This window comes from Alligator mississippiensis, chromosome 4, assembly GCF_030867095.1.
Source record: "Alligator mississippiensis isolate rAllMis1 chromosome 4, rAllMis1, whole genome shotgun sequence".
Taxonomy (NCBI): domain Eukaryota; kingdom Metazoa; phylum Chordata; order Crocodylia; family Alligatoridae; genus Alligator; species Alligator mississippiensis.
Window position 1 is genome coordinate 91,609,787 of NC_081827.1, and position 21,137 is coordinate 91,630,923.

The 21,137-nt window shown below is 45.6% G+C and overlaps 1 protein-coding gene across 1 annotated transcript in view; it reads left to right on the top strand.

Annotated features, from left to right (window-relative positions):
• NUP205 (nucleoporin 205) overlaps nt 1-19,331 on the top strand; it is a 93,844-nt gene extending 74,513 nt beyond the window's left edge. The window contains exons 37-43 of the mRNA XM_006261162.4: nt 1,467-1,595; nt 1,797-1,923; nt 13,598-13,764; nt 14,452-14,575; nt 15,224-15,352; nt 17,557-17,630; nt 18,977-19,331. Coding sequence (XP_006261224.3) covers nt 1,467-1,595; nt 1,797-1,923; nt 13,598-13,764; nt 14,452-14,575; nt 15,224-15,352; nt 17,557-17,630; nt 18,977-19,129 — 903 coding nt within the window. The 3' untranslated portion in view covers nt 19,130-19,331. The remainder of the gene's footprint in view (nt 1-1,466; nt 1,596-1,796; nt 1,924-13,597; nt 13,765-14,451; nt 14,576-15,223; nt 15,353-17,556; nt 17,631-18,976) is intronic.
• The last annotated feature ends 1,806 nt before the right edge of the window (nt 19,332-21,137 follow it).

Genomic DNA, 21,137 nt, shown 5'->3' on the forward strand with positions numbered 1-21,137 from the left:
ATAGGCTAAGGTATCTGACCCACCAATGGCTTATTTCTTTCCTCTTTCCTGTAAAGCATAACCCTGATGAAGAAGCTGGATCTGAAGTACAGACAGCAGGTCCTGATCAGAATCCATAGCAATCCATTTTATCCCTCTGCTTGACTTGCCCAGTGTTCTACTCTGAAGCCTTGTTGTCTTTTTGTTCCTACTCTTAGCAGTGGGAATTACTTCTTTTTAGCTTAATTTGTATAAAGAAGCCATGAGACTAAATGTCTTGGGTGGAAAAGGAAGATGTGCTCTCTGGAAGCCCTGATCATTGCCTCTCCACAAATCAACTACAAGGAGGCTTGCAAGCTATAAACAATTACTGCAGCATTGATGAAAATAAAGGCTAGCTTGAAAACAAACAAAAAAACATACTAGATATCTATAGTGGAACTTAAGCTGAATGTAGTCTCCTAAATTGAGTTGACCTATCTACAGCCACCACCTCCCACTGCTTATTTGTCTAAGGTTTTGCTTGTAAAGTTACATAGATGCCTAAAGTTCTGCTACTGCATATGCCAGGAGCCATCACCATCTTGGCTGAGCAACCATATTTACTGAAATCTAAGACAATCTCTAATAATTAGATTCTATATATGGAAAATGTTACAAATTTGTTATAATTTTCTAGGTTTAGAATCTAAGTATGGGAGGGTTGTCTTAAATATGCCCCACCCCGCCCTACATTAGGGAAAGCAGTGGCTGGGGGGGTCAGGTACCCCCTTGCCCAGTGCCCAACTATTTCCCCCTGCAGCCTTCCTGCTCCACCCTGCTCCTTGCATCCCTTCTACCCCCAGCTCCTCATAGTCTCTGTCCCTTTACCACAATCCAGTTCCAGCAGTCTCTGTCCCTTCCCTCCATTCCCCACAATCTCTGCCAATTGCTGACCTCCCCTCTCTCCCCTCCCACCACCTTTGCCAGCAGATCCTGCTTGGACTCTGTCCCTGCTAGGTCATGGGAATGGGACATGGAAGTGCAGCCCTTGCTAGGCCATGCAGCAGTGGCAGTGCTATAGATTAGCTGGTGAGAGGATGGAGTTTCCCTGTACTCCTTGCTCAGGAGGGAATTCAGCCCAAACTGGAGCCCAGCTGCCCCTGACAATAATTTAGAGCATAGGGGGGTGGGGCAGGCAGCTGCTGTGGGTCTGACTCTGGCCCTGATCTAGGCTCAGGGCCAGAGTCAGTTGCAGCAGCCACCTGCTTAGCATCTAGGAGGAGGGGCTTTTTTTCCCCTATGCCAATTTGGGCAGGGAAACCTCATCTTCAGATTTAAGTAAATAAGGTAAGTGTCCTGTTTGTGCTGTTTATGAGGAAAGACTTAATACAATCTTTAGAATTAATATTAATGTTGATGTATCATTTTTCTTACATTCATATATCAAAAGAACCATTTAACCCCTTCAATGAGACACTAACCAAAGTATTTACATCCTGTATTAGCGCCAGTGTTTGGGACTTCTCAGTCGGTTTGGTGGTTCAGACAGACTACGTCAGTTCAAACTGCAAGATGATAATGCAGAGGGAGACAGAGTGAGCAAGAAGGATGAGATTGAGTTGGCCATGCAACAGGTGAGGAAAAGTGAAGGTTTCAGGTTCTTAGCATTGCTGAAGTCTTCAGCCCATGATTGAGATACTTGACAATGCTGATTTCCAGGCATCTGGAATCATCATGCTAGTGATTTGAAGAGCTCTAAATATAGGGATTATCATGTACTATGTATTTCCTGAGTGTTATCTTGTAGTTGACTTGTTCTGTTCCTTTTCCTGTAGATCTGTGCTAATGTAATGGAAAACTGCCAGTCGCTTATGTTACAGTGTGCCCCCACCTTTCAGCACACCATTTGTCTGTTCACTCCTAGCCTATCAGAGTCAACTAACCGAGATGGACCACGCCAAGGTGAGTCTGTGGTTTATATCATTGGTGTGTGTCTGGGACTGAATTGTTAAAAGTTGGTTGATAGCAAATACTACATGTCATTTACAAAACATGCAGCATTTTTTTTCTTTACTGGAGATTCCTGCTGTGCCAAATTGCTGCAAAGTGCTGTGTGGTCCTACAAATTTTAATAGTAAAAAATGTTAAAATAGTGCACTTCTCTATTCTGTATAGCACGGGTTGTAAACTGGGGGTACACATACCCCTAGGGATAATTGGAAAGGTCCTAGGGGGTATGCATGGGCAGGCAGGGACAGAGCATGCCTCAGGGCATTCCCCCCATGTCCACTCGTACCTGGGGGAGGGGGAAGAGGAGGGACCTGCCAGGCACCGCTGGCCCTATGAAGCACACTGTGGCGCCTTCCCACCCCCTACCCCAACTCACTCTCCTGATTGGCTGCCGGGCTGCTGCCCTCGGCCAGTAGTTGACAGCGAGGAGGCACCTCTCTGTGGATGGATGTGGGGTGGGGATACTTGCACGTGGCAGCCACTGCTGCCATCCACCACCCCGTGCCACTGCCTCCCAGGAGCAGGGCTGGGGAGCAAGGGCAGCGATGCCCCTCTGCAGGCTACACAGGTGCTGACCTGCTGGCTGGATGCAGGGGAGGAGGGAACCTTGCATGCAGTGACAGATACTGCTGCCACCCACCACCTCGTGTTGCCTTGAGGGGTCAGGCCAATGCTCAGGATCTCAATATTGCGCTGTTATACAGGAGGGTGTGGTGTACAATTGCACATGCACACATAAAAATCAGTTAAGCACACATACTCTCACTAGGTGCATACACCCCTACTAGGCATACATCTGCACACTAGCAGCTCAGATACACACACCACACACGTTCAAAATAATTAGTCTAGGTTCATGCACACCTATCACCAGTTTAAGCCCATACATGCTACACACACACCAGATTTAGACGGAATCAGTTACCAGTTGCCAACACCTGCATATCCAATACACATACGTGGATTACTAATTCATATACCACACACACAGTGATATCTCTATATATGTATTCACTAATTCACACACATACCACATTAAAAGACAACGCCCAAAGCCTGCAGAACAGGGAAGCATGCCGGCACAGAGGCTGGGTCTGGAGCCAGAGCTAGGGGGAAGCTGAAAAGGTAGATGGAGAGAGGGAAAAATGGGACTAAAGGGAAAGTGTGGGTGTTAAAGAGAGGCTCTGGGTGTGGGGGAGCCAGAGGATGGCTCCGGGGCAGCTAGAGAAGTCTGGGAAGCTGCAGGGGGGGGGAAGCCTGAAAACAGAGACGGACAGCAGAAAATCACAGACAGAGCAGCAGGAGAGACTGAAAGGCAGCAGGAAAACAGAAATGCAGCAGAAAGTCACAGGGAAAAGGCAGTAGGAGTGTGTGAAGCAGGGGGACAGCAGAAAATTACAGGAAAAGCAGCAGAAGAGACAGAGGCAGCAGATAGTCGCAGGGAAAAGGCAGCAGGAATTGAGAGGAGATCGGGAAACTAGTGGAGAGGGGCGGGGGCTGGAATTGAGAAAGAGAGAATGGGGCTGGAATTTAAGATAAGGAAGGATTCTGCTTTGCATCAGTAAATATATGGCAGCAAAAATGTAGTGTGAGTGAAGATATTGTGAAATGAACAGTTACCCTCTGTTACTGTTTCTGCCTCGTAAACCCCTTTGTCGGAGCTGCTTAAAACTAGGCTGAACAGAACGGTGAAGGAACAGTGTAAGGAACAATATTGTATTGGCTGGGTATGAGGCGAGAATAAACCACTTAACAGGAGCGGTCCATAAAACAATTCTATGTGGCCAAAGTTTTTGAGGTTTTGAAAAGCGTGTTCCAGGAAGATGAGACCTTTCAGTGTTTTTAGGAAGGGAGCAAGAAAGAGAGACCACACAGTAACTTGATGGTTAGGGAAACTGTCTGGGATGTATGACAATTTTCTAGTCTGTCTTCTGAATTTTTTGTTTAAAATGTTCTGACCATGATAACACTTAATATAATACAACAGATTTTCTTCATTTTTCATTTCTAAGGTAGCACTCTGACATAGGGTCAGACATTTTTATTTCCTTGTGAAATTTTCTGTTATGGCACACATCCAAGTACTTTTTAGGTTGGATCCAGAGGTGATTTTTCTCTCTCTCTCTCTCATCATGAACTTTTGGGGCAGAATTCTGTTTCATTTTATGCATCAATGTGGGAGGTTTCCAGTTACAAACCTGCCATTTCTGGCATTTATGTACAATGTACAATCCTATTACATGTGTGGTGTAGACATGTAAATATCCCCATGGATACTGAGTATGCTCAGTAGGCTACACCCCAGTCAGGAAAGGCTGCCTGTTCAGCTTAAGTCCTGACATTATGGCTTGGCCAAAAAACAATGAGGAAGAAGGCCAAGTGGTTAGGGTGCTTGCCCAGAAAGCTGGATATCCAGGTACTAGACTACCCCATGTCTAGAGGGGTTCAGACCTCCATCTCTGACTTCCCTGGTGTTCTAACCACCAGGCCATGTTTGGCATTATCCAGTCCCCTTTCCAGTCCTCCTCTGAAAGCTACTCCTTGCACCTTGGATTTCATAGATTTCATAGACATTAGGATAGAAGGGACCTTGGAGATCATCAAGTCCAGCCCCCTGCCCCAGGGGCAGGAAGTCAGCTAGGGTCAAAGGATCCCAGCAAGATAAGCCTCCAACCCTTTCCTGAATGATTCCAGAGTAGGTGCCTGCACCACTTCTGGAGGAAGACTATTCCAGGCCTTGGGGGCTTGGACACTAAAGAAGTTTTTCCTTATGTCCAGCCTAAAATGGTCTTGGAGGAGTTTGACCATTGGTCCTTGTTATCCCCTGGGGTGCTCTGGTGAACAGATGTTCCCCCAGATCCTGATCCACACCCATTACGTACTTGTGGGCAGCCACCAGGTCACCCCTGAGCCTGTGCTTTTCCAGGCTGAGGAGTCCCATGGCTTTCAGCCTCTCATTGTAGGGTCTGTTCTCTCGCCCTCTCATCATGCGCGTGGTTCTCCTCTGGACTCTCTCAGGTTTCTTGACAGCCTTCTTGAATTGTGGAGCCCGGAATTGGATGCAGTACTCCAGCTGTGGCCTCACCAAAGCCAAGTACAGTGGGAGGATGACATCCTGGGATATACTTGAGAAGCATCTATGGATACAAGCCAGAGTTTTGTTTGCTTTACCAGCTGCGACATCACATTGGTGACTATTATTCATCTTGTGGTCAATCATGACCCCCAAGTCTCTTTCAGCTGTGGTGCTAGGGAGCGTAGCACTGCTGAGCGTATAAGCATGCTGCGGGTTTTTTTTCCTGAGGTGGAGTACCTTTCATTTTTCAGTATTGAACATCAGGTTTATCTCTGTCCACTTACTAAGCTTATCCAGGTCAGCCTGGATCACTAGCCTATCCTCAGGTGTGGACGCTATGCCCCAAAGTTTAGTGTCATCGGCGAACTTGGCCAGTTCGCCACCAATGTTCACATCGTTCTTCTGACACCAGTGTCCACATCGTTGATAAAGATGTTAAAGAGAACCGGTCCAAGGACGGAGCCTTGGGGGACACCGCTGGTCATGGAGTGCCATAATGATTTACTTCCATCGACTACTACTCTCTAGGTCTGACCTCAGAGCCAATTTCCCAGCCATCGGACTGTGGTGTAGCCGAGGCCACAGTTGGCCAATTTTTCCATGAGGTCATGGGACACCAGATCAAAGGCTTTTTAAAAGTTCAGATATATGATGTCAATCTCTTCTCCCTTGTCCAGGTGATATGTCACCTGGTCATAGAAGGAGATGAGATTGGTCAGGCAAGACCTGTCCGTGACAAACCCGTGCTGGCTGTTCCTCAGGATGTTGCCATCAGCCAGCTTATCCAGAAGGCTCTTTGATAATTTTCTCCAGAATCTTACTGGGGACTGAGGTCAAGCCGACTGATTGGCCTATAATTCCCAGGGTCTACTTTCTGTGCTTTCTTGAAGATGGGTACCACATTGGCCTTCTTCCAGTCTTCAGGTACTGCACCTGAGCGCCACGAGTTTTCAAATATTTTTGCCAATGGTTGGGCTATGATACCTGCCAGCTCCTTGAGTACTCTAGGGTGTCATCTGTCAGGACCAGCTGACTTGAAGATGTCCAGCCTCTCAAGTTGTTCCTTTATAAGGTCTACACAGATGCTGGGTATAAATACGTCCTCACCCTGGCTGTCCCATGTCATGCTAGGCAGGGCAGTCCCTTTGGGCTGATGAAAGACCAACGCAAAGTACCCATTAAGCAAAATGACTTTTTCCTGGGTGTCCTGCAGGTGCAGACCAGTGCTGAGTACTCCTTCTTAGTGATTATTCTAGCCTTCCATCCTTTATAAGTCTCTCTTTTTAGGCGTAGGAGGTCCTCAAGTTCCCTGCTGAGCCAAGGGAGTTGCTGTGCCCTTTTGTCACTCTTCCTCTGAGATGGGATGGCCATCCCTTGTGCTGTCAGGATCGCTCACTTGAGGAGCAACCACTCCTCTTGGAGTCCTCTTTCTGTTGAGTCATGGTCCCTTAGGGCCTTGACAACAAGCCTCCTGAGCTTGTCAAAGTCAGCTTTCCTGAAGTTGAGGACTTCTGTATTGCTGACTGACTTGTCAGCTTTGCGGTGGATAGTAAAGGTGATCAGCTTGTGGTCACTGTCACCCAGTATTTGTTGTTCATTGGTTGGGTAAAGAGCAGTGAGTAAATACCCCACGGGTGAGTCTACACGTGACACTATGTAGCTGAAGCAATGCGCTATGGCAACACAGTGTCTAGGGGCAAAAACTGTGATGCTACATCTATGTCGCTGTAGCAATGCGCTCTCTCATTATGGCGCATCACTATGGCGACATAGTGCCTAAAAATAACCGTGTGCACTCCACACAGCGCAGTATGGGCTGTTGCTGTACTGTCTTTTAGGACTTCCAAAAGGAGGTCCTGAATGACGGTGCAGTAACAACAGTACCATAGTAGCATGTGTAGACACACCCCATTAGTAGCAGACTCGAACCAGGTCTTATTCCCTTCTAAACCAGCAGCTCTTTCACTGAGCCATCACTCGGCAAAATCTTTGAAAAAATTATCAAGGCTTACATTTGCGAGAGCCCGGCAGGACAAATTATGCTGAGGGGAAACCAGCACGGGTTTGTAGCAGGCAGATTGTGCCTGACTAATCTAGTCTCTTTTTATGACCAGGTTATGAAACACCTGGACACAGGAGTGGGGGTGGATGTCGTGTACTTAGACTTCAGGAAGGCCTTCGTTACGGTATCCCACCCCATACTGGTGAACAAGTTAAGAGGCTGTGACTTGGATGACTACACAGTCCGGTGGGTGGAAAATTGGCTAGAGGGTCGCACCCAGAGAGTCGTGGTAGATGGGTCGGTGTCGACCTGGAAGGGTGTGGGCAGTGGGGTCCCGCAAGGCTCAGTCCTTGGACCGATACTCTTTAATGTCTTCATCAGTGACTTGGATGAGGGAGTGAAATGTACTCTGTCCAAGTTTGCAGATGACACAAAGCTATGGGGAGAAGTGGACACGCCGGAGGGTGGGGAACAGCTGCAAGCAGACCTGGACAGGTTGGACAAGTGGGCAGAAAACAACAGAATGCAATTCAACAAGGAGAAATGCAAAGTGCTGCAACTAGGGAGGAAAAATGTCAGGCATACCTACAGCCTAGGGAATGACCTGCTGGGTGGCACGGAAGTGGAAAGGGACCTTGGAGTCCTAGTGGACTCCAAGATGAACATGAGTCGGCAGTGTGACGAAGCCATCAGAAAAGCCAGTGGCACTTTATCGTACATCAGCAGAAGCATGACGAATTGATCCAAGGAGGTGATACTTCCCCTCTTTTGGGCTCTGGTCAGACCACAGTTGGAGTACTGTGTGCAGTTCTGGGCGCCGTACTTCAAGAGGGATGTGGATAACCTGGAGAGGGTCCAGAGAAGGGCCACTCGTATGGTTAAGGGCTTGCAGACCATGGCCTATGAGGAGAGACTAGAGAACCTGGACCTTTTCAGCCTCCGCAAGAGAAGGTTGAGGGGCGGCCTTGTGGCTGTCTATAAGTTCATCACAGGGGCACAGAAGGGTATTGGTGAGAATTTGTTCACCAAGGCACCCCCAGGGGTTACAAGAAATAATGGCCACAAGCTAGCAGAGAGCAGATTTAGATTGGACGTTAGGAAGAACTTCTTCACAGTTCGAGTGGCCAAGGTCTGGAACGGGCTCCCAAGGGAGGTGGTGCTCTCCCCTACCCTGGGGGTCTTCAAGAGGAGGTTAGATAGGCATCTAGCTGGGGTCATCTAGACCCAGCACTCTTTCCTGCCTATGCAGGGGGTCGGACTCGATGATCTATTGAGGTCCCTTCCGACCCTAACATCTATGAATCTATGAAGAGATTGGGATTCAGTAAAACATGACCCAACTCGGGGTTGCAAATGACAGTGGTTTTATTGAACAGGGGAGATGGTGACACAATGCCAAATTGGTTCCCTTGTACCCCCCCCACACACACACACAATGGCAGCAGCAGGGGTTAGAGAGGCTTGGTGCAGGGGCTGAAGTCCACTGAAGTCCAGGAGGAGAGAGACAGAGAGAGAGTCCAAATTGTAGGAGGAGGTGTGCAGGTAATATCTACCTATCCCAGGCTGGAAGTTGATCCTCGATGGCCAGTCGGGGTCTCCTTCAGCTCACTGTTGTCCAGAGGGGGTCGCCAACAGGCCCTCTGGGGTGGATAGGTGATGTGAAGCTGGTCTGGTCTGGATGGAAATGGCGTTCTCACTGGGTCTGTTTTCACTGCCCTTTTTTATAGGGTCAGACCGTGTGTGACCCTAGTGACAGGAGGCATGCCCAGGCAAGGGTCAGCCCCTGATGTACTGAGCATGTGTGCTCCATGCGAGGATATGCAGTTTTGGGTGTCTGTAATGGTGGGGTACAATGACAGAGTTGCTGGTTCTGCAGGGTCTTTTGTTTTTCAAGTGCTGGTCTTGTCTCTGTTCCTGGGTGAGTTCTGTGGTTCCGAGGTGAATCAATGTAAGGTGATGGCCTGGTTGTTACAGGCCATTCAGTAGAGCCCTGCTACCATTGTATTTCAGTGATTCTCAATCATTCTCATTCATCAGGGAACTAATTTATATGGGAGGGGTACAATGAATCATACTATTGCAACATGGGATGCCCAGGCAGAGGACAGAAGATGGAGGCTTGACATGACTTCGGTTCACTTAAAAACACAGTCCTAAACCATATACTATTCATATGAAACAATAAAAATCAATATGAAAATGATAATAATACAATATACAACAGTAAAAATTAATACAAACCTAATAATTATACAATAGAAAACAAAGGATATCCAAACCCAAAAACTTGCTACCAAAATAAAAATGTTCAAAGCTTATCTGAAGTTTGAGCTCACTTATACTTATCTATAGGGAAAAGAGAGGGAGAGAAAAAGTCAGAAATGATTGGGGAAGGGGAGGGAATGCATTTTAAAATAAATAAAAAAAGAAACTGGGGGTTTTGCTACACTCTCATCACCGCTGCTGCGCACCACTTTCCCACGGCCAGTCACATGTGCGGCTCCATGGGCTGCTGACAGGCGGCACATGATTAGCCGGGCACGAGACCCGTCAGCAGCCCACGGAAGTGCATGTGCAACTGGCCATGGAAAAGGAGGGTGCAGTGGCATGGGGCGGTGGCTGCGTGCAGACATCACCCCCTCCCAACCCTGCGTCCAGCTGCCACCATCAGAAGGTGTACACTAGTTAAAAAAGATTGAAAACCCCTGTTGCATAGGATTCTCCTAGCATGTTTAGTGCTGTAATATTTAAGTGCCTTCCAGGAATGCATTAAGTAACATAACTAACCTCTATGTTTGCTTTCTCTCCTCCTGTGGAAAGAAGCGTTAGCAATAGAACATCTTATTTTACAAGGAGTTATTTTTTGTTGGGCTTAGTTTGTTTTTCAAATAAATACATTTTAAAATATATTTATGTTCAAGAAGCAGTGTCAAAGAACTGCATCTTTATTTGGAGTGGAAAGTGGTGAGGCTTGTGATGGTTTACTTCCTTATGTCATTCCAAAGGAAGTTTTTTTTTCATGGACCTTAAGGTGATCTTTTGGATAGATAATCTTGGTCTAATCTTTAGACCAGGGATGGGCAATTATTTGGTCTTGGGGCCCTTCTTGCTGTGGCTGCCTGGAACCTTCATTGGTGCTGCCCTTTGGCTCCTCCCTGCCGCTGTTGCTGCCAGCAGCACTGTCTCCGGGTTACCCCAGGTCCCCATGGTGGCAGCAGGGATGAGCCTTAGAGCATTGTCAGCACAGGATTCAGGCAGCTGCAGTGAGAAAGGTCCAGCAGTGGTGTTGGGGGTGGCTACACCCGCTGCTGAGTCCCACTTTTGCCTGACACCCAGCAGCAGCTTCTGCCTGGCCGCCACTGCTACCACTGTTTATTGTGCCTTGGGTAACCAGGTCCAGAGCAGGCATTGCATGAACCCCAACCTCCGGTGCGGGATGGGCTGAAGCTGGGGTTGGGGCCAGGGCCATGTGCTCAGCCTGGGACTTGGGTCCTGTCTGCCCAGGTCCTGGCTGGTCTCCATGGGGCTAGGGCTGCTAGGAAATGGAGTCCAGCTGCTGAGCCATCCCAGCCCCACTGTGTGCCCAGGGGAGGCAGGACACACCATGGACTGGACTGCGCCTGGGACAGAGAGAAGTGCTGTAGGCTGGACAAAATCCCTCCATGAGCCAGATCTGGCCTGTGGGTCATATTTTGTCCACCCCTGCTCTATACTAAGGCCAGGCAGTGCCTTAAAAATAAGAACTGAGATCTTGAACTGGATTTGCCATTCTATGAAAAGCCAGGACAGACAGCAGAGGACAGGTTTGATACTACTGTAATAGCCTGTGTTGCTGAGGAGAATTTCTGAGTTCTGTCTTATTTGGACTTTCTGAAACCATCATGCCCATGCATATCACTGCTCCAGTCCAGCTATATGTGAAGAAAGTATGAATAAGCAAGGCCAGATTATCATTTGCCAGGATGTGGCAGAGTCCTTCAGCCAACCAGAGATGACTGAAAGTGTTATTCTGGGACACTGCTGTGTGACAGCTTAGCCTCAACAAGGAGTCCAGGAATATTTCTAAGCTATAGACTGAGGGTGCACTGTGAGTGTACAGCTTCCACCAAAGAGACTGTACTATGGGTGAGAATTCAAAGTGCTCCCTTCTCACGAGTATCATGTGTGTCTTCTCTGGGTTTTAGCTTCAGCTTCTGATGTGAAAATTGGGCCATATTGGTGATAGTTGTTTTCTTCTATGTGTAAAAGTGGGAGGTAGGGGCTGTGAGTTGTTTCCATATGGCTAGTATTTGAGTCCTTGTCTGGATGGTTTATTTTGTGGCTGCATGTGGATGTTGAAAAGGACTTGTAAGAATCAATCCTTGTAGGACTGCAAATTAGGAGTCTAGTGCTGGAGGTGTAGTATCTCATCATATTATATAGAGCATGTTGTCCATCAGGAAGGACTCTGATCGTTATAGTGTGTTGCCATGGATCCCTGGCATTTCTCCCAGCAAGAAAACAATATTTCATGATCATGGTACCAGATGCATCAGGGAGCTGTAAAAGGGTGAGGATGGATATCTGTCTTCTGCCTAGTAACAAGATTATCTGCCAGTGTCAGTATGGAGCTTCTGTTGGGTTTAGAATACTAGCTTGGATTATATGAGCATATAGTTAGCTGGTCTTTCACTGGTTTCTTTACAAGTGTGCTCAGAAGTGGAAGGTGTGACACAGGGCTGTAGCTGACAACAGATGTATTCAGAGGATGTTGCTTCAGTGTTCGCTGGACAGTTGTACACTTCAAGAGGAAGAGAAGATGCCCTCACTGAAAGGTGTTGGCTGTCTCAGTTAAGAATGGTACTAGTCGCCCATGATTATCTCCCAAACCATGAAGAGTAGAGGTGGATACATAAGTCTTGGATCACAGTTCTTTCAGGGTGTTTAGTAGTTGCTGAATTCTGGGGATGCAGGTGAGCTGTTGGTTACCCTATACAGGTACAGGAGATTAATGTTGTTGGAGAAAGCATCTCAAATCAGTTCATGTTTCAGGGTTGTAGCTGTGTTAGCCTAAGGAAATAGGCAGACAAGGTTCCTGGAAGAGCATAGACCACCTGCAGATGCTTCCTCAGCCTGACAAAGCGTTTTTGTGCCTGAAAGCTTGCAAAGAATTTTTCCAACTGTTTGAGTTGGTCTAACAAAAGATATCAGATTTACCCAAAGAACCTTGTCTCTCAAATCAGTTAATTTTTTCAGTGAAGTCAGATAATAGTTTTTCAAAGCAGCTGGCACCTAGTTTTGTTGAAGGTTGCACCTCCAACCCCAGGAGCATGAATTCATTTTATTCTGGTAATAAATAGTTTGTAACACTGTTAGGAGGAAAAACTATTTTCTTTTCTTTAAGGGAATATCTATCCAACATAATATAGTACTGCATATAGATATCCAAGGTAGCTCTTGGCTAGCTAGTTCAATACTGGAAGCAGTATAACTGTGTTAGCACTGCACTCTGCCTAGGCTTAATATATCCTGGTTCTCAGCAAGGTTAATTACCCTGGGCTTAGCATTGCAAATGTAGCTTTATTGCTTTTGGTACCTGAGTTCCCTTATTCAGACCTAGCTTGGGGATCTCTGCCTTGTACTAAAGTGTAGATTTACTCTTAGTTGTCATTGTAAGCAACTTCTCTTATTTTCTTTGGTTTAGTCTATACTTGGAGTTAGAACAAGGTTTTTAAGAAATCTCCTTTCCCCTCTGGAGCATCACTTTTGAAAGATGTTGAATTACTGCTAGTATACAGATGTTGCTTTTGTGACCTTTTGAGGCCTGAATTGGCATGATGGAAAAAATGCTTGTTGATAGAACCTGTGCTGGAAAGCTTGAGGGGATAAAAGGCTGACTGGCAGACTCTGCACAGATCAGTGCAAGCTAGCTGACCACATATTTACCAGGTTCCTAGGTAGGTCTCTTAGCCCACGCAGAATGCTGTGTTGCTATGGCTACACTGCTGTCAGGATTGGAGGTAGCTAATGTATGGCTAGCTTAAATATGTCTATAGAAGCTGCAATCACACCTTTGGATTGCAGTGTAGATATAACCTCATGCATTTTCATTTTTAATAACCCTCAGCTGCTGCTCCAAGGAGGGAAAGCATTTTCTGTGATTAAAGCATACCGGTAGGGCTTCTGTTGTGGTTTGAAATAATGCTGTGCATTACAGTTCTAATTTCCTTATGTATAGCAGTAGAATGTAAAGTGCTTGGGTTTTTTTTTTCCTGCCACCAGTTAGCAGGGAGAAAGAATGGGTGTGATCCCTGCACAACAGCAGAAATAAAAGTGTTTCATCACAAAAGGAAACACAGAGAATTGAATGCTGATAACTAATTGTTGGCTTTCTGTATGTCAGCAAGAGATGCAGTCATAGAAATCTCAGCTGGAAGAATCATAAGCAACAAATCCAAGATGCATTTACTGGTGCATACATACCCTTGACAAAGCTGCTGACGAGAGAAGATAAGTGTATTTCTGGGTGGCTTTTGAGAAGTTGTTTCTAATTTGGTTATTTATTCTAGATACGCAAACACCAGTGGTCCCGTATTGGCGCCTGCCGGGGCTGGGCATTATTGTCTTCCTGCTGAAACAGAGTGCTAATGATTTCTTCAGTTATTATGACAGCCATCGTCAGAGTGTTAACAAACTACAGAACGTGGAACAGCTCCCACCTGATGAAATAAAAGAGGTAACAGGTTCTGCTGGTTCTTTAGGTTTGAAAATACCTTAGATAAGTATTGAACTGACATCTGTATCCTTATTTCTCTTTTATATTCAACTAGAGGTTGTAGAGTATACAAGCACAGATGAAGGGTGAACTAAATATTCTCAAAGGTTGTAATTAATTTGAGATCCAAAAAGTATTGGGTTCAATTTTGTGGAGGTACTGAATGGAGATGTACTGTGAGTTGTATTGGAAATGTAATTCATTGGCATCCTCAAAAGCTAGTTCAACCCCTAGGAGACTGGTCCTCATTTGCATCTCCTGACTGGCCAGCAGAAATGATTTGTAGAGGTTAAACGGATACAACTTTCCCATCCATCTTTGCACAGATGAGCAGATTACAGGATGGGGAGGGATACCTATGCAGAATGATTTATGCTGATGAGATGGACTAAGAAATCAAAATGTGGTCCTAAAGGAACATTTTTGCATTTGCCCAGAGAGTAGATTGGGATGGCACTTGGTTTCTGGGGTTTCCAGTGACTGAAGCAGGGTTTTGGGGGAATGAAGGAAAAGAGCTTCTTCCTCAAGAAATAAAGGATTACAAGGATGTTACAAGTGTTTTCCTGACTTTCATAATCTGTTGCCAGTTTGCTACTCAGTGTTAAATCCTTTGTGTCTATTTATCTTTCTCTCTCTCTCTTGCCATAGTTGTGTCAGTCAGTGATGCCAGCTGGGGTGGACAAAATCTCTACTGCTCAAAAATATGTTTTGGCAAGACGGCGTTTAGTGAAGTTAATAAACAATCGGGCCAAGTTGCTTTCTCTCTGCTCCTGTATCCTTTTGGAATTTGGACAACTTTGAAGGGTGACACTTGAGTAAAGCAGAACACGTTTGATGGGAAGTGGTGGTAATTTGTTTCTTCTCCCAGGCATTCCTTAAGTTTAAATAATATCTATCCTAGAAAAGAAAGTCTGAGATCCTGCTAATCAAATCAACTTATAAAAGGGACTTCTGTCTCTAATTTCAGGTTTTATACATTTGTTTTCTGTTTATGGAAAAATTCTAAAATAAGGTCAGTGATAACATGCCCTTTCCTCCATAAAAGTCAACAACAAATGGTTTCTCCTCCATTTTGATATTGTGTATTTACAATTCCAGCAATAAAAATCTTGGAATCTAGAGTATGAGTCCACTGAGCATAAACAGTCTATGCAGTAGCGATAACTACTGGTGTGGAAAACATTGGAGGACACTGATAATGTGGATTACCTGCTGGAATCATTCTAGTCCCTAGTGTTGTAAACAGTTTGAAAACACTTTCTACATCGTAGTTTCATTTGAAATCACTGCTCTCACACAAAAAGTTAAGCAGCCTCTTAACTGCAGCTTAGGGTTTTCTTCTGAAACTTCTAGTATTTGGTCTGCAGCCTAAAAGTAGCAGGAATGAACTGTAGTCTCCTTCACTAAACATTTCTAACAGATATAATAGAAACGTGTCTCTTTATTCTTTGGCGTCACCTGGAGTACTATCTGTTGCACTGCACACCTGCTGATTCCCAAGATTCACTGCTATCCTCCAGGTCTTCATTTAAGAGCAGAAAACTACAAGGTAATATTTCTGAAATTTCAACATGCCTTTGTATTAGGTTGTAAGTCAGATTTTAAAACACCCTGGTAACACTGACAGTCTTAACACTAACATTCTAAAACAGTTGTGTTATGCTGAATAGTAATATTTTCGATTTTGTATTTGTATTTACGAAAATATCTCTCTGCAGTAATTGGAACCTAAATATTGCAGCATTGGGATTGTGCTTCAGAAGTAAAAAGTGAGCTTGTTGAAAGAGAACAGTTGAAACTAGTCCTGCTTCTATTGCTTAAGTAAAGCTCAAGGAATTGAGGTGTATATTAGGGATGCGTGAAGCTTTGTCACTGATTCGATTCGGAGGAGGTTTGGCAGCTGAATCTCCAAATCCAACTTGAATTGGGAGACCCATTTAAAGGTCTGAATCGAATCTGAAGGCTCCAAATCGATTCGGAGAGATTCGGAGATTCAGATTGGCTGGAGAGAGGTAGGCATAGCCGGGTGGCTGCAAGTTCTCTCATGGCTTCTCTGGCTGTGCCTGCCTCTCCCTGGGTGGGGGGAGCCACGGGAGAAGCCCCCATGGCTGCCCTGCTTGACCCCATCCCCCACCTGGCCCCAGCCTCCTGGCATTTAAAGAAAAGAAAAAAAGCCCTGCACTCACCGGCTGTAGCAGCAGTGATCAGGGCCTCTGGGGGCTCATGGCAGAGTCCCCCTGTGCAGCAGGGGGAAGTGGGGTTCGCCCCCCCACTGCCTGGCACCTGCGCAGCGGCTGTCGCAGCATGGCGAGGCATCGTGCGCTGTCTGGGAGCTGGGGTGGCTGCACCTGTCAGCTGGAGCCTGGCACTGCTCAGCCTCAGTGACCCCAGCTCCCAGATAGCATGCAGTGCCCTGCTGAGCCACACTGCATCTAAGCCATAGGGCATTGGCTGCATGGGTGCCAGGCGGGGGGGGGATCCCCACTACCAGAGCCGGTGAGTGCAGGGCTTTATATAAAAAAGTGTCAGGAGGCTAGGGCCAGACAGGGCAGGCATGGGGGCTTCTCCTTGCCCGGGGAGAGGCAGGCACAGCCAGAGGAGCTGTGGGAGAACCTGCAGCTGCCCAGCTGTGCCTGCCTTTCCCTGGCCAATCCGAATCAGTACCGAATCTCTGATTCTGATTCAACTGAATTGAATGGGGACAGTGATTCGAATCACTGTCCAAATTGGCCAAATCTGAATCAAATACTTCCCTATTTGCACAGGCCTAGTGCATATAGTGAAAAGTAAATGATGTTCCTTTACCTCCCTGCAAAATGAGGCTTTATGAAGTAGCAAGGAACTGGTTGGTCAGGACTGCTGAAGAATTAAGGCGGTTTGCCGTGTCCTTTATGTTAGAAGTCATCAGCTATGTGGAGATGTTTAATGAGCTGCAACTGAGTGGAGAAGCACCCCTTTTGGAATAAAAGCCACAGCAGTGGTTTGCAGAGTTTTTGTCCGAAATGCCAAAAACACCCCAATCTTTACCCGCACCTCGACTTGGCATGTCAGAGGCAAAGGAGCCTGCATGTGTGCCTCCAGGCAGATGGCAGAAGAGGGGCCGGGATTGCGCTGCTCTGGCCACTTCCTTCCATGTGCTTACAGCCTTCCGGCCACCTGCTGCAAGCAGTCTGGGCTCTAGCCAGTGGCAGCTGCTCAGAGTCCAGGCTGGCTGTGGCATGCCAAGAAAAATTACCTCACATGCTATGCTCTGGCATGTGTGCTGGGGGTTGCTGATCCCTGAGCCACAGCAATCAGCTACTTGAAGTTACTACATTTAATGTTGGAAAGAGAATTCATTGATAGAAAGATCAGTTGTGATTGCTTCTTTGTTCTGATTTGTTACATACAGGGTGCATCTACACATACGTTAAGGTGCTTTTCCTAATTTTACATTAAATTTATTACTGCCACTGTAAAGTACTAAAAAATGCACATTAGGCTGCCTTAATGCACAATAACGAATATGCATAGTTTTAAAGTGAAGCTTAATGCGCAGTAGCCTATTTTACTGTGCATTAGCGTAATAGCTTGGTTTTTTGTGACACTTTTTAATGTACAGTAAAATAGGCAACTATGCATTAAAGTGTACATGTAGATGCACCCATGAGTTGGTATTTGGTGTTTTAAGCTTCCTTCACACCCACATGTTGGAGAGTTTGATGCTCAGTAGTGTGGGATGTTGAATTTTAATTTGTTGTTTTTCATTTCAAGATTCCTTTAGTTCAGAACCTAATTTGGATTTCAGAAGTGGTTTGAATCGAGTGAGCCAGCATGATATAGATCAGGTGAGATGATGCAGATAAAATCTTCTTAAAATAGCAGCCATCAGGTATGCAGTTGTCATGCCATTATGGACAGCAGTCTGTCTGTAATTTAGGAATGATCTGTGATCTCCTGCTGTTAAATACCTTATTATCTTAGTACAAATAAGACATCACACATCCGTCAAAAGTTTTTGATAGAGGTAGTCACCTTGCATGCATTTTCAGTCTGCACATATAACCATATTAATGTCCCAAAACTATAACATACCAAACAAAATACAGAGAGCTAAATAATTGGCAAGCAGTATTATTGGCCATGACCTTATTTTCTCGTAAATTTGGCAAACAAGTTGCACCTATTAAATTATTGGGTTCAGTTTAATAGGTTAAGATATAGAACACTATTTTCCTTATTCTCCAAACACTTGTAGGTACATATATAGCAGGATGTGCTGTATTATTAAATTAAAAGGACGGATATGCATATTTGGAGCCTAAAATGGTAACTACTTTGCTTCACCCAAGAAAAAAATCTTTCCATAGATGCCTTCTTGTATATAAAGTAAGCCAGGGCTGTTCAACTTTCAGGCAGTCAGGGGCCACACACTTCACGAGCTGCAGGCCGAAGTCACTTGCTGTACAGACAGCAACCCCACCCCGACTCTTTCCCACTGCGTGTGCAGCCCAGTGCTGCACTCCCCTTGTACCCCTTGTGGGAAGGCGTGCTCTTCTTCCCTCCCAGCCACTCAGGCAGCCCATGCCTCCTACAGCATAGGCAGCCTGGCTCCTCCCTGCTGCACATACAGCACTCCCCTCCTGTCCCATCCACATCACCCACCTGCAGTGTGGACAGCCGGGCACCTTCCTTTCACATTTGGTGTGAGCAGCCCAACCCTGTCCCCCGATGTACATTCAGCCAAGGCTCCCTGGTCCCCCACTGTGCAGGCAGGCTTGGCACCCTGGCCCTTTCTTGCTGTGCTGCCCCAACCCCCAGGAGCACGAACAGGAAATTGAAGCCAGAGGAAGGAGGAAGGAGCCTAAAGAACCCAGCTGCTGGTGCATAATGTTGGGGAGTGGGGTGGAGGCTGGGTAGGAGCCTGGGGCCCACAAGTTAACCCTTAGGTAGCTGTACATAGCCCACAGGCCACCAATTGCACAGCCCTGAATTAGACTGAAATACAGCAGAGAAGGATGTGATTAGTGTTTACCAAAGGAGGCAAAAGAATTCATGCCCCTTGGAGAGTGCTTGAAGCAGATGTGCAGGAGCTTGGGATTGGGGTGATTGGTAGTTGAGGATAGCAAGAAGACTCCTTAGAAAAAAGAGGACTCGACATTGTCAATTTCAACAGATCTTTTCTGTTCCTCAGCTTCAGCTTGAAGCCACCAACAGCTTTGGTGAATCTCTCCAGAAAAAGCTCCTTGACATAGAAGGATTATACTCTAAAGTCCGATCACGCTACACCTTCATTCAAGCACTTGTTAGACGTATCCGTGGTCTACTAAGGATATCAAGGACCTGACAGACTTGTTCATGTTGCCTGCCTCTGCAAGCAGTGAACCAGGACACACTGCCTCCCTCAGATTTTATACACCTATGTTTTCTAAATAACGGGCAAAAATATTTTGTTATCTTTTTTTCTTATCATTAATGGATCAGTTTTGTGTATTCTTTTCTACCTGCACCCATTCTCACTAGAAAAATAAAGGATTTTTTTAAAGCGAGTCATGATCACTGAAAACGGACTGAAAATACTCATTACTGAAGACACTGGAGATAAGAAAAAATTGTGAGCATTTTAAACTTTGTATCTGTGCACTACACACACATCCATGTGACAATTTAAAAGAAAAGCAAAACTGCCAAGCCCCATTTCTACTGTTCTGAGTGATGCCATCTCTTCACTGTGGTTCACAAACTCTTTGGAAAAATGGATTTCTGGGTCTGGTATGTGAGAATAAAATGTGTCCTTAAAATGGCTTGGCAGGTGGCAGGCTGTTGTCCTACCCAATTGCTGTCTTGTTTCTGGTCCCTCTTGCCTTTTCCTTTTTCCAGAAGATATCGGTGTATGTTTACCCTCTTTTTTATAATTCTGGATATTAAGAATGTGAAATATAGGGAGGGTGGTTGACCCAAGCTGAGGAAATGTGACTGGAAAAGCTTGGTATCTGCTTGCTTGCTTGCTTTGTTTAGCCTGGCCTGAGTCTTAGGCTTCCTTTATGGGTGCATTGCTACTGTGCTAGGCAAGGGATATAAGACAGATAAGGGACAGAATGGAATATGGGATAAAGAAATATAGGTGGCAAGGTTGTCTGGTAGGGAGAGATGAGACCCATAAGAGAAAGAGACACCTAATCATCTTTTACATAGAGAAGGCCAGTAAATCAGTAGATTCTGTGGTATACATAGCCATTGAACCTCCTCATTTTCAGTATTTGGTCTCTAACTCTGTATATTTGCAAATGATTTCTGTCTTTGGAGTTTCCATTGCTTTGTACTTATTCACTTTAGGATCAAATTATTGTGTGTAGAATCGATTGAAATATTTTTTGTATACGAATTTGTGGTCCAGTCTTTCAGTTTGTAGTTGTTAGTTTTGAAAGAGTAGTCTTAGATATAAACTGTTTATTTAATGAAGTTCTAGTTATTTTTGAGCCATTTCTATCTCCCCCTTGCATTCACATTTCTTTTATTCCCCTGCCCCTCCCCTCATCAGAAAATAAGTGGCAAGGTTTCCCTCTGCAGTACAGTATAATGACAATTCTGGAAATCTGCTGGCTTAGTGCATTTTCCTGCATCTTTGGACAGGGACAGTAAGATGACGGTATTTGTATAGTATTTCTAGAACAGATTAATGGAATTAAGGAAGTACGGGTTGGTTGAATGGTCTGTAAGGTAGATAGAAAGCTGGCTCAATGTCTCAACGGGCTCAATGTCTAGTTGGCAGCCAGGATCAAGTGGAGTGTCCCAGGGGTCAGTCTGGGGCTGGTTTTATTCAATATCTTCAGTGACCTGGAAGATGGGATGGAGTGCATCCTCAGTAATTTTATAGATGACACCAAGCTGTTGGGAGTAGTGGATACGCTGGAAGGTAGGGCTAAGATTCAGAGAAACCTCAACAAATTGGAGGACTGGACTAAATGAAATATCATGAGGTTCAACAAGAACAAGTAGACAGTCCTGTACTTAGGATGGAACAATCCCATGCACCAGTACAGGCTGGGGACCGATTGGCTAAGCAGCAGCTCTGCAAAAAAAGACCTGGGGGTTATAATGGACAATGAGCTGAATATGAGCCAAGTGTGCTCTTGTGAAAAAGGCTAATGGCATACTGGACAGAATTAGTAGAAACATTGCCAGCAGATTGAGGGAAGTGATCCTTCCACTCTATTTGGCACTGTTATGCCCACATCTGGAGTACTGTGTCCAGTTTCAGGGCAACAAAAATGGTGGGCCTGGGGCACTGAGGAAATTGGGTTTATTTAGTCTAGAGAAGAAAAGAACGGGGGGAGGGGGATTTAATAGCAGGC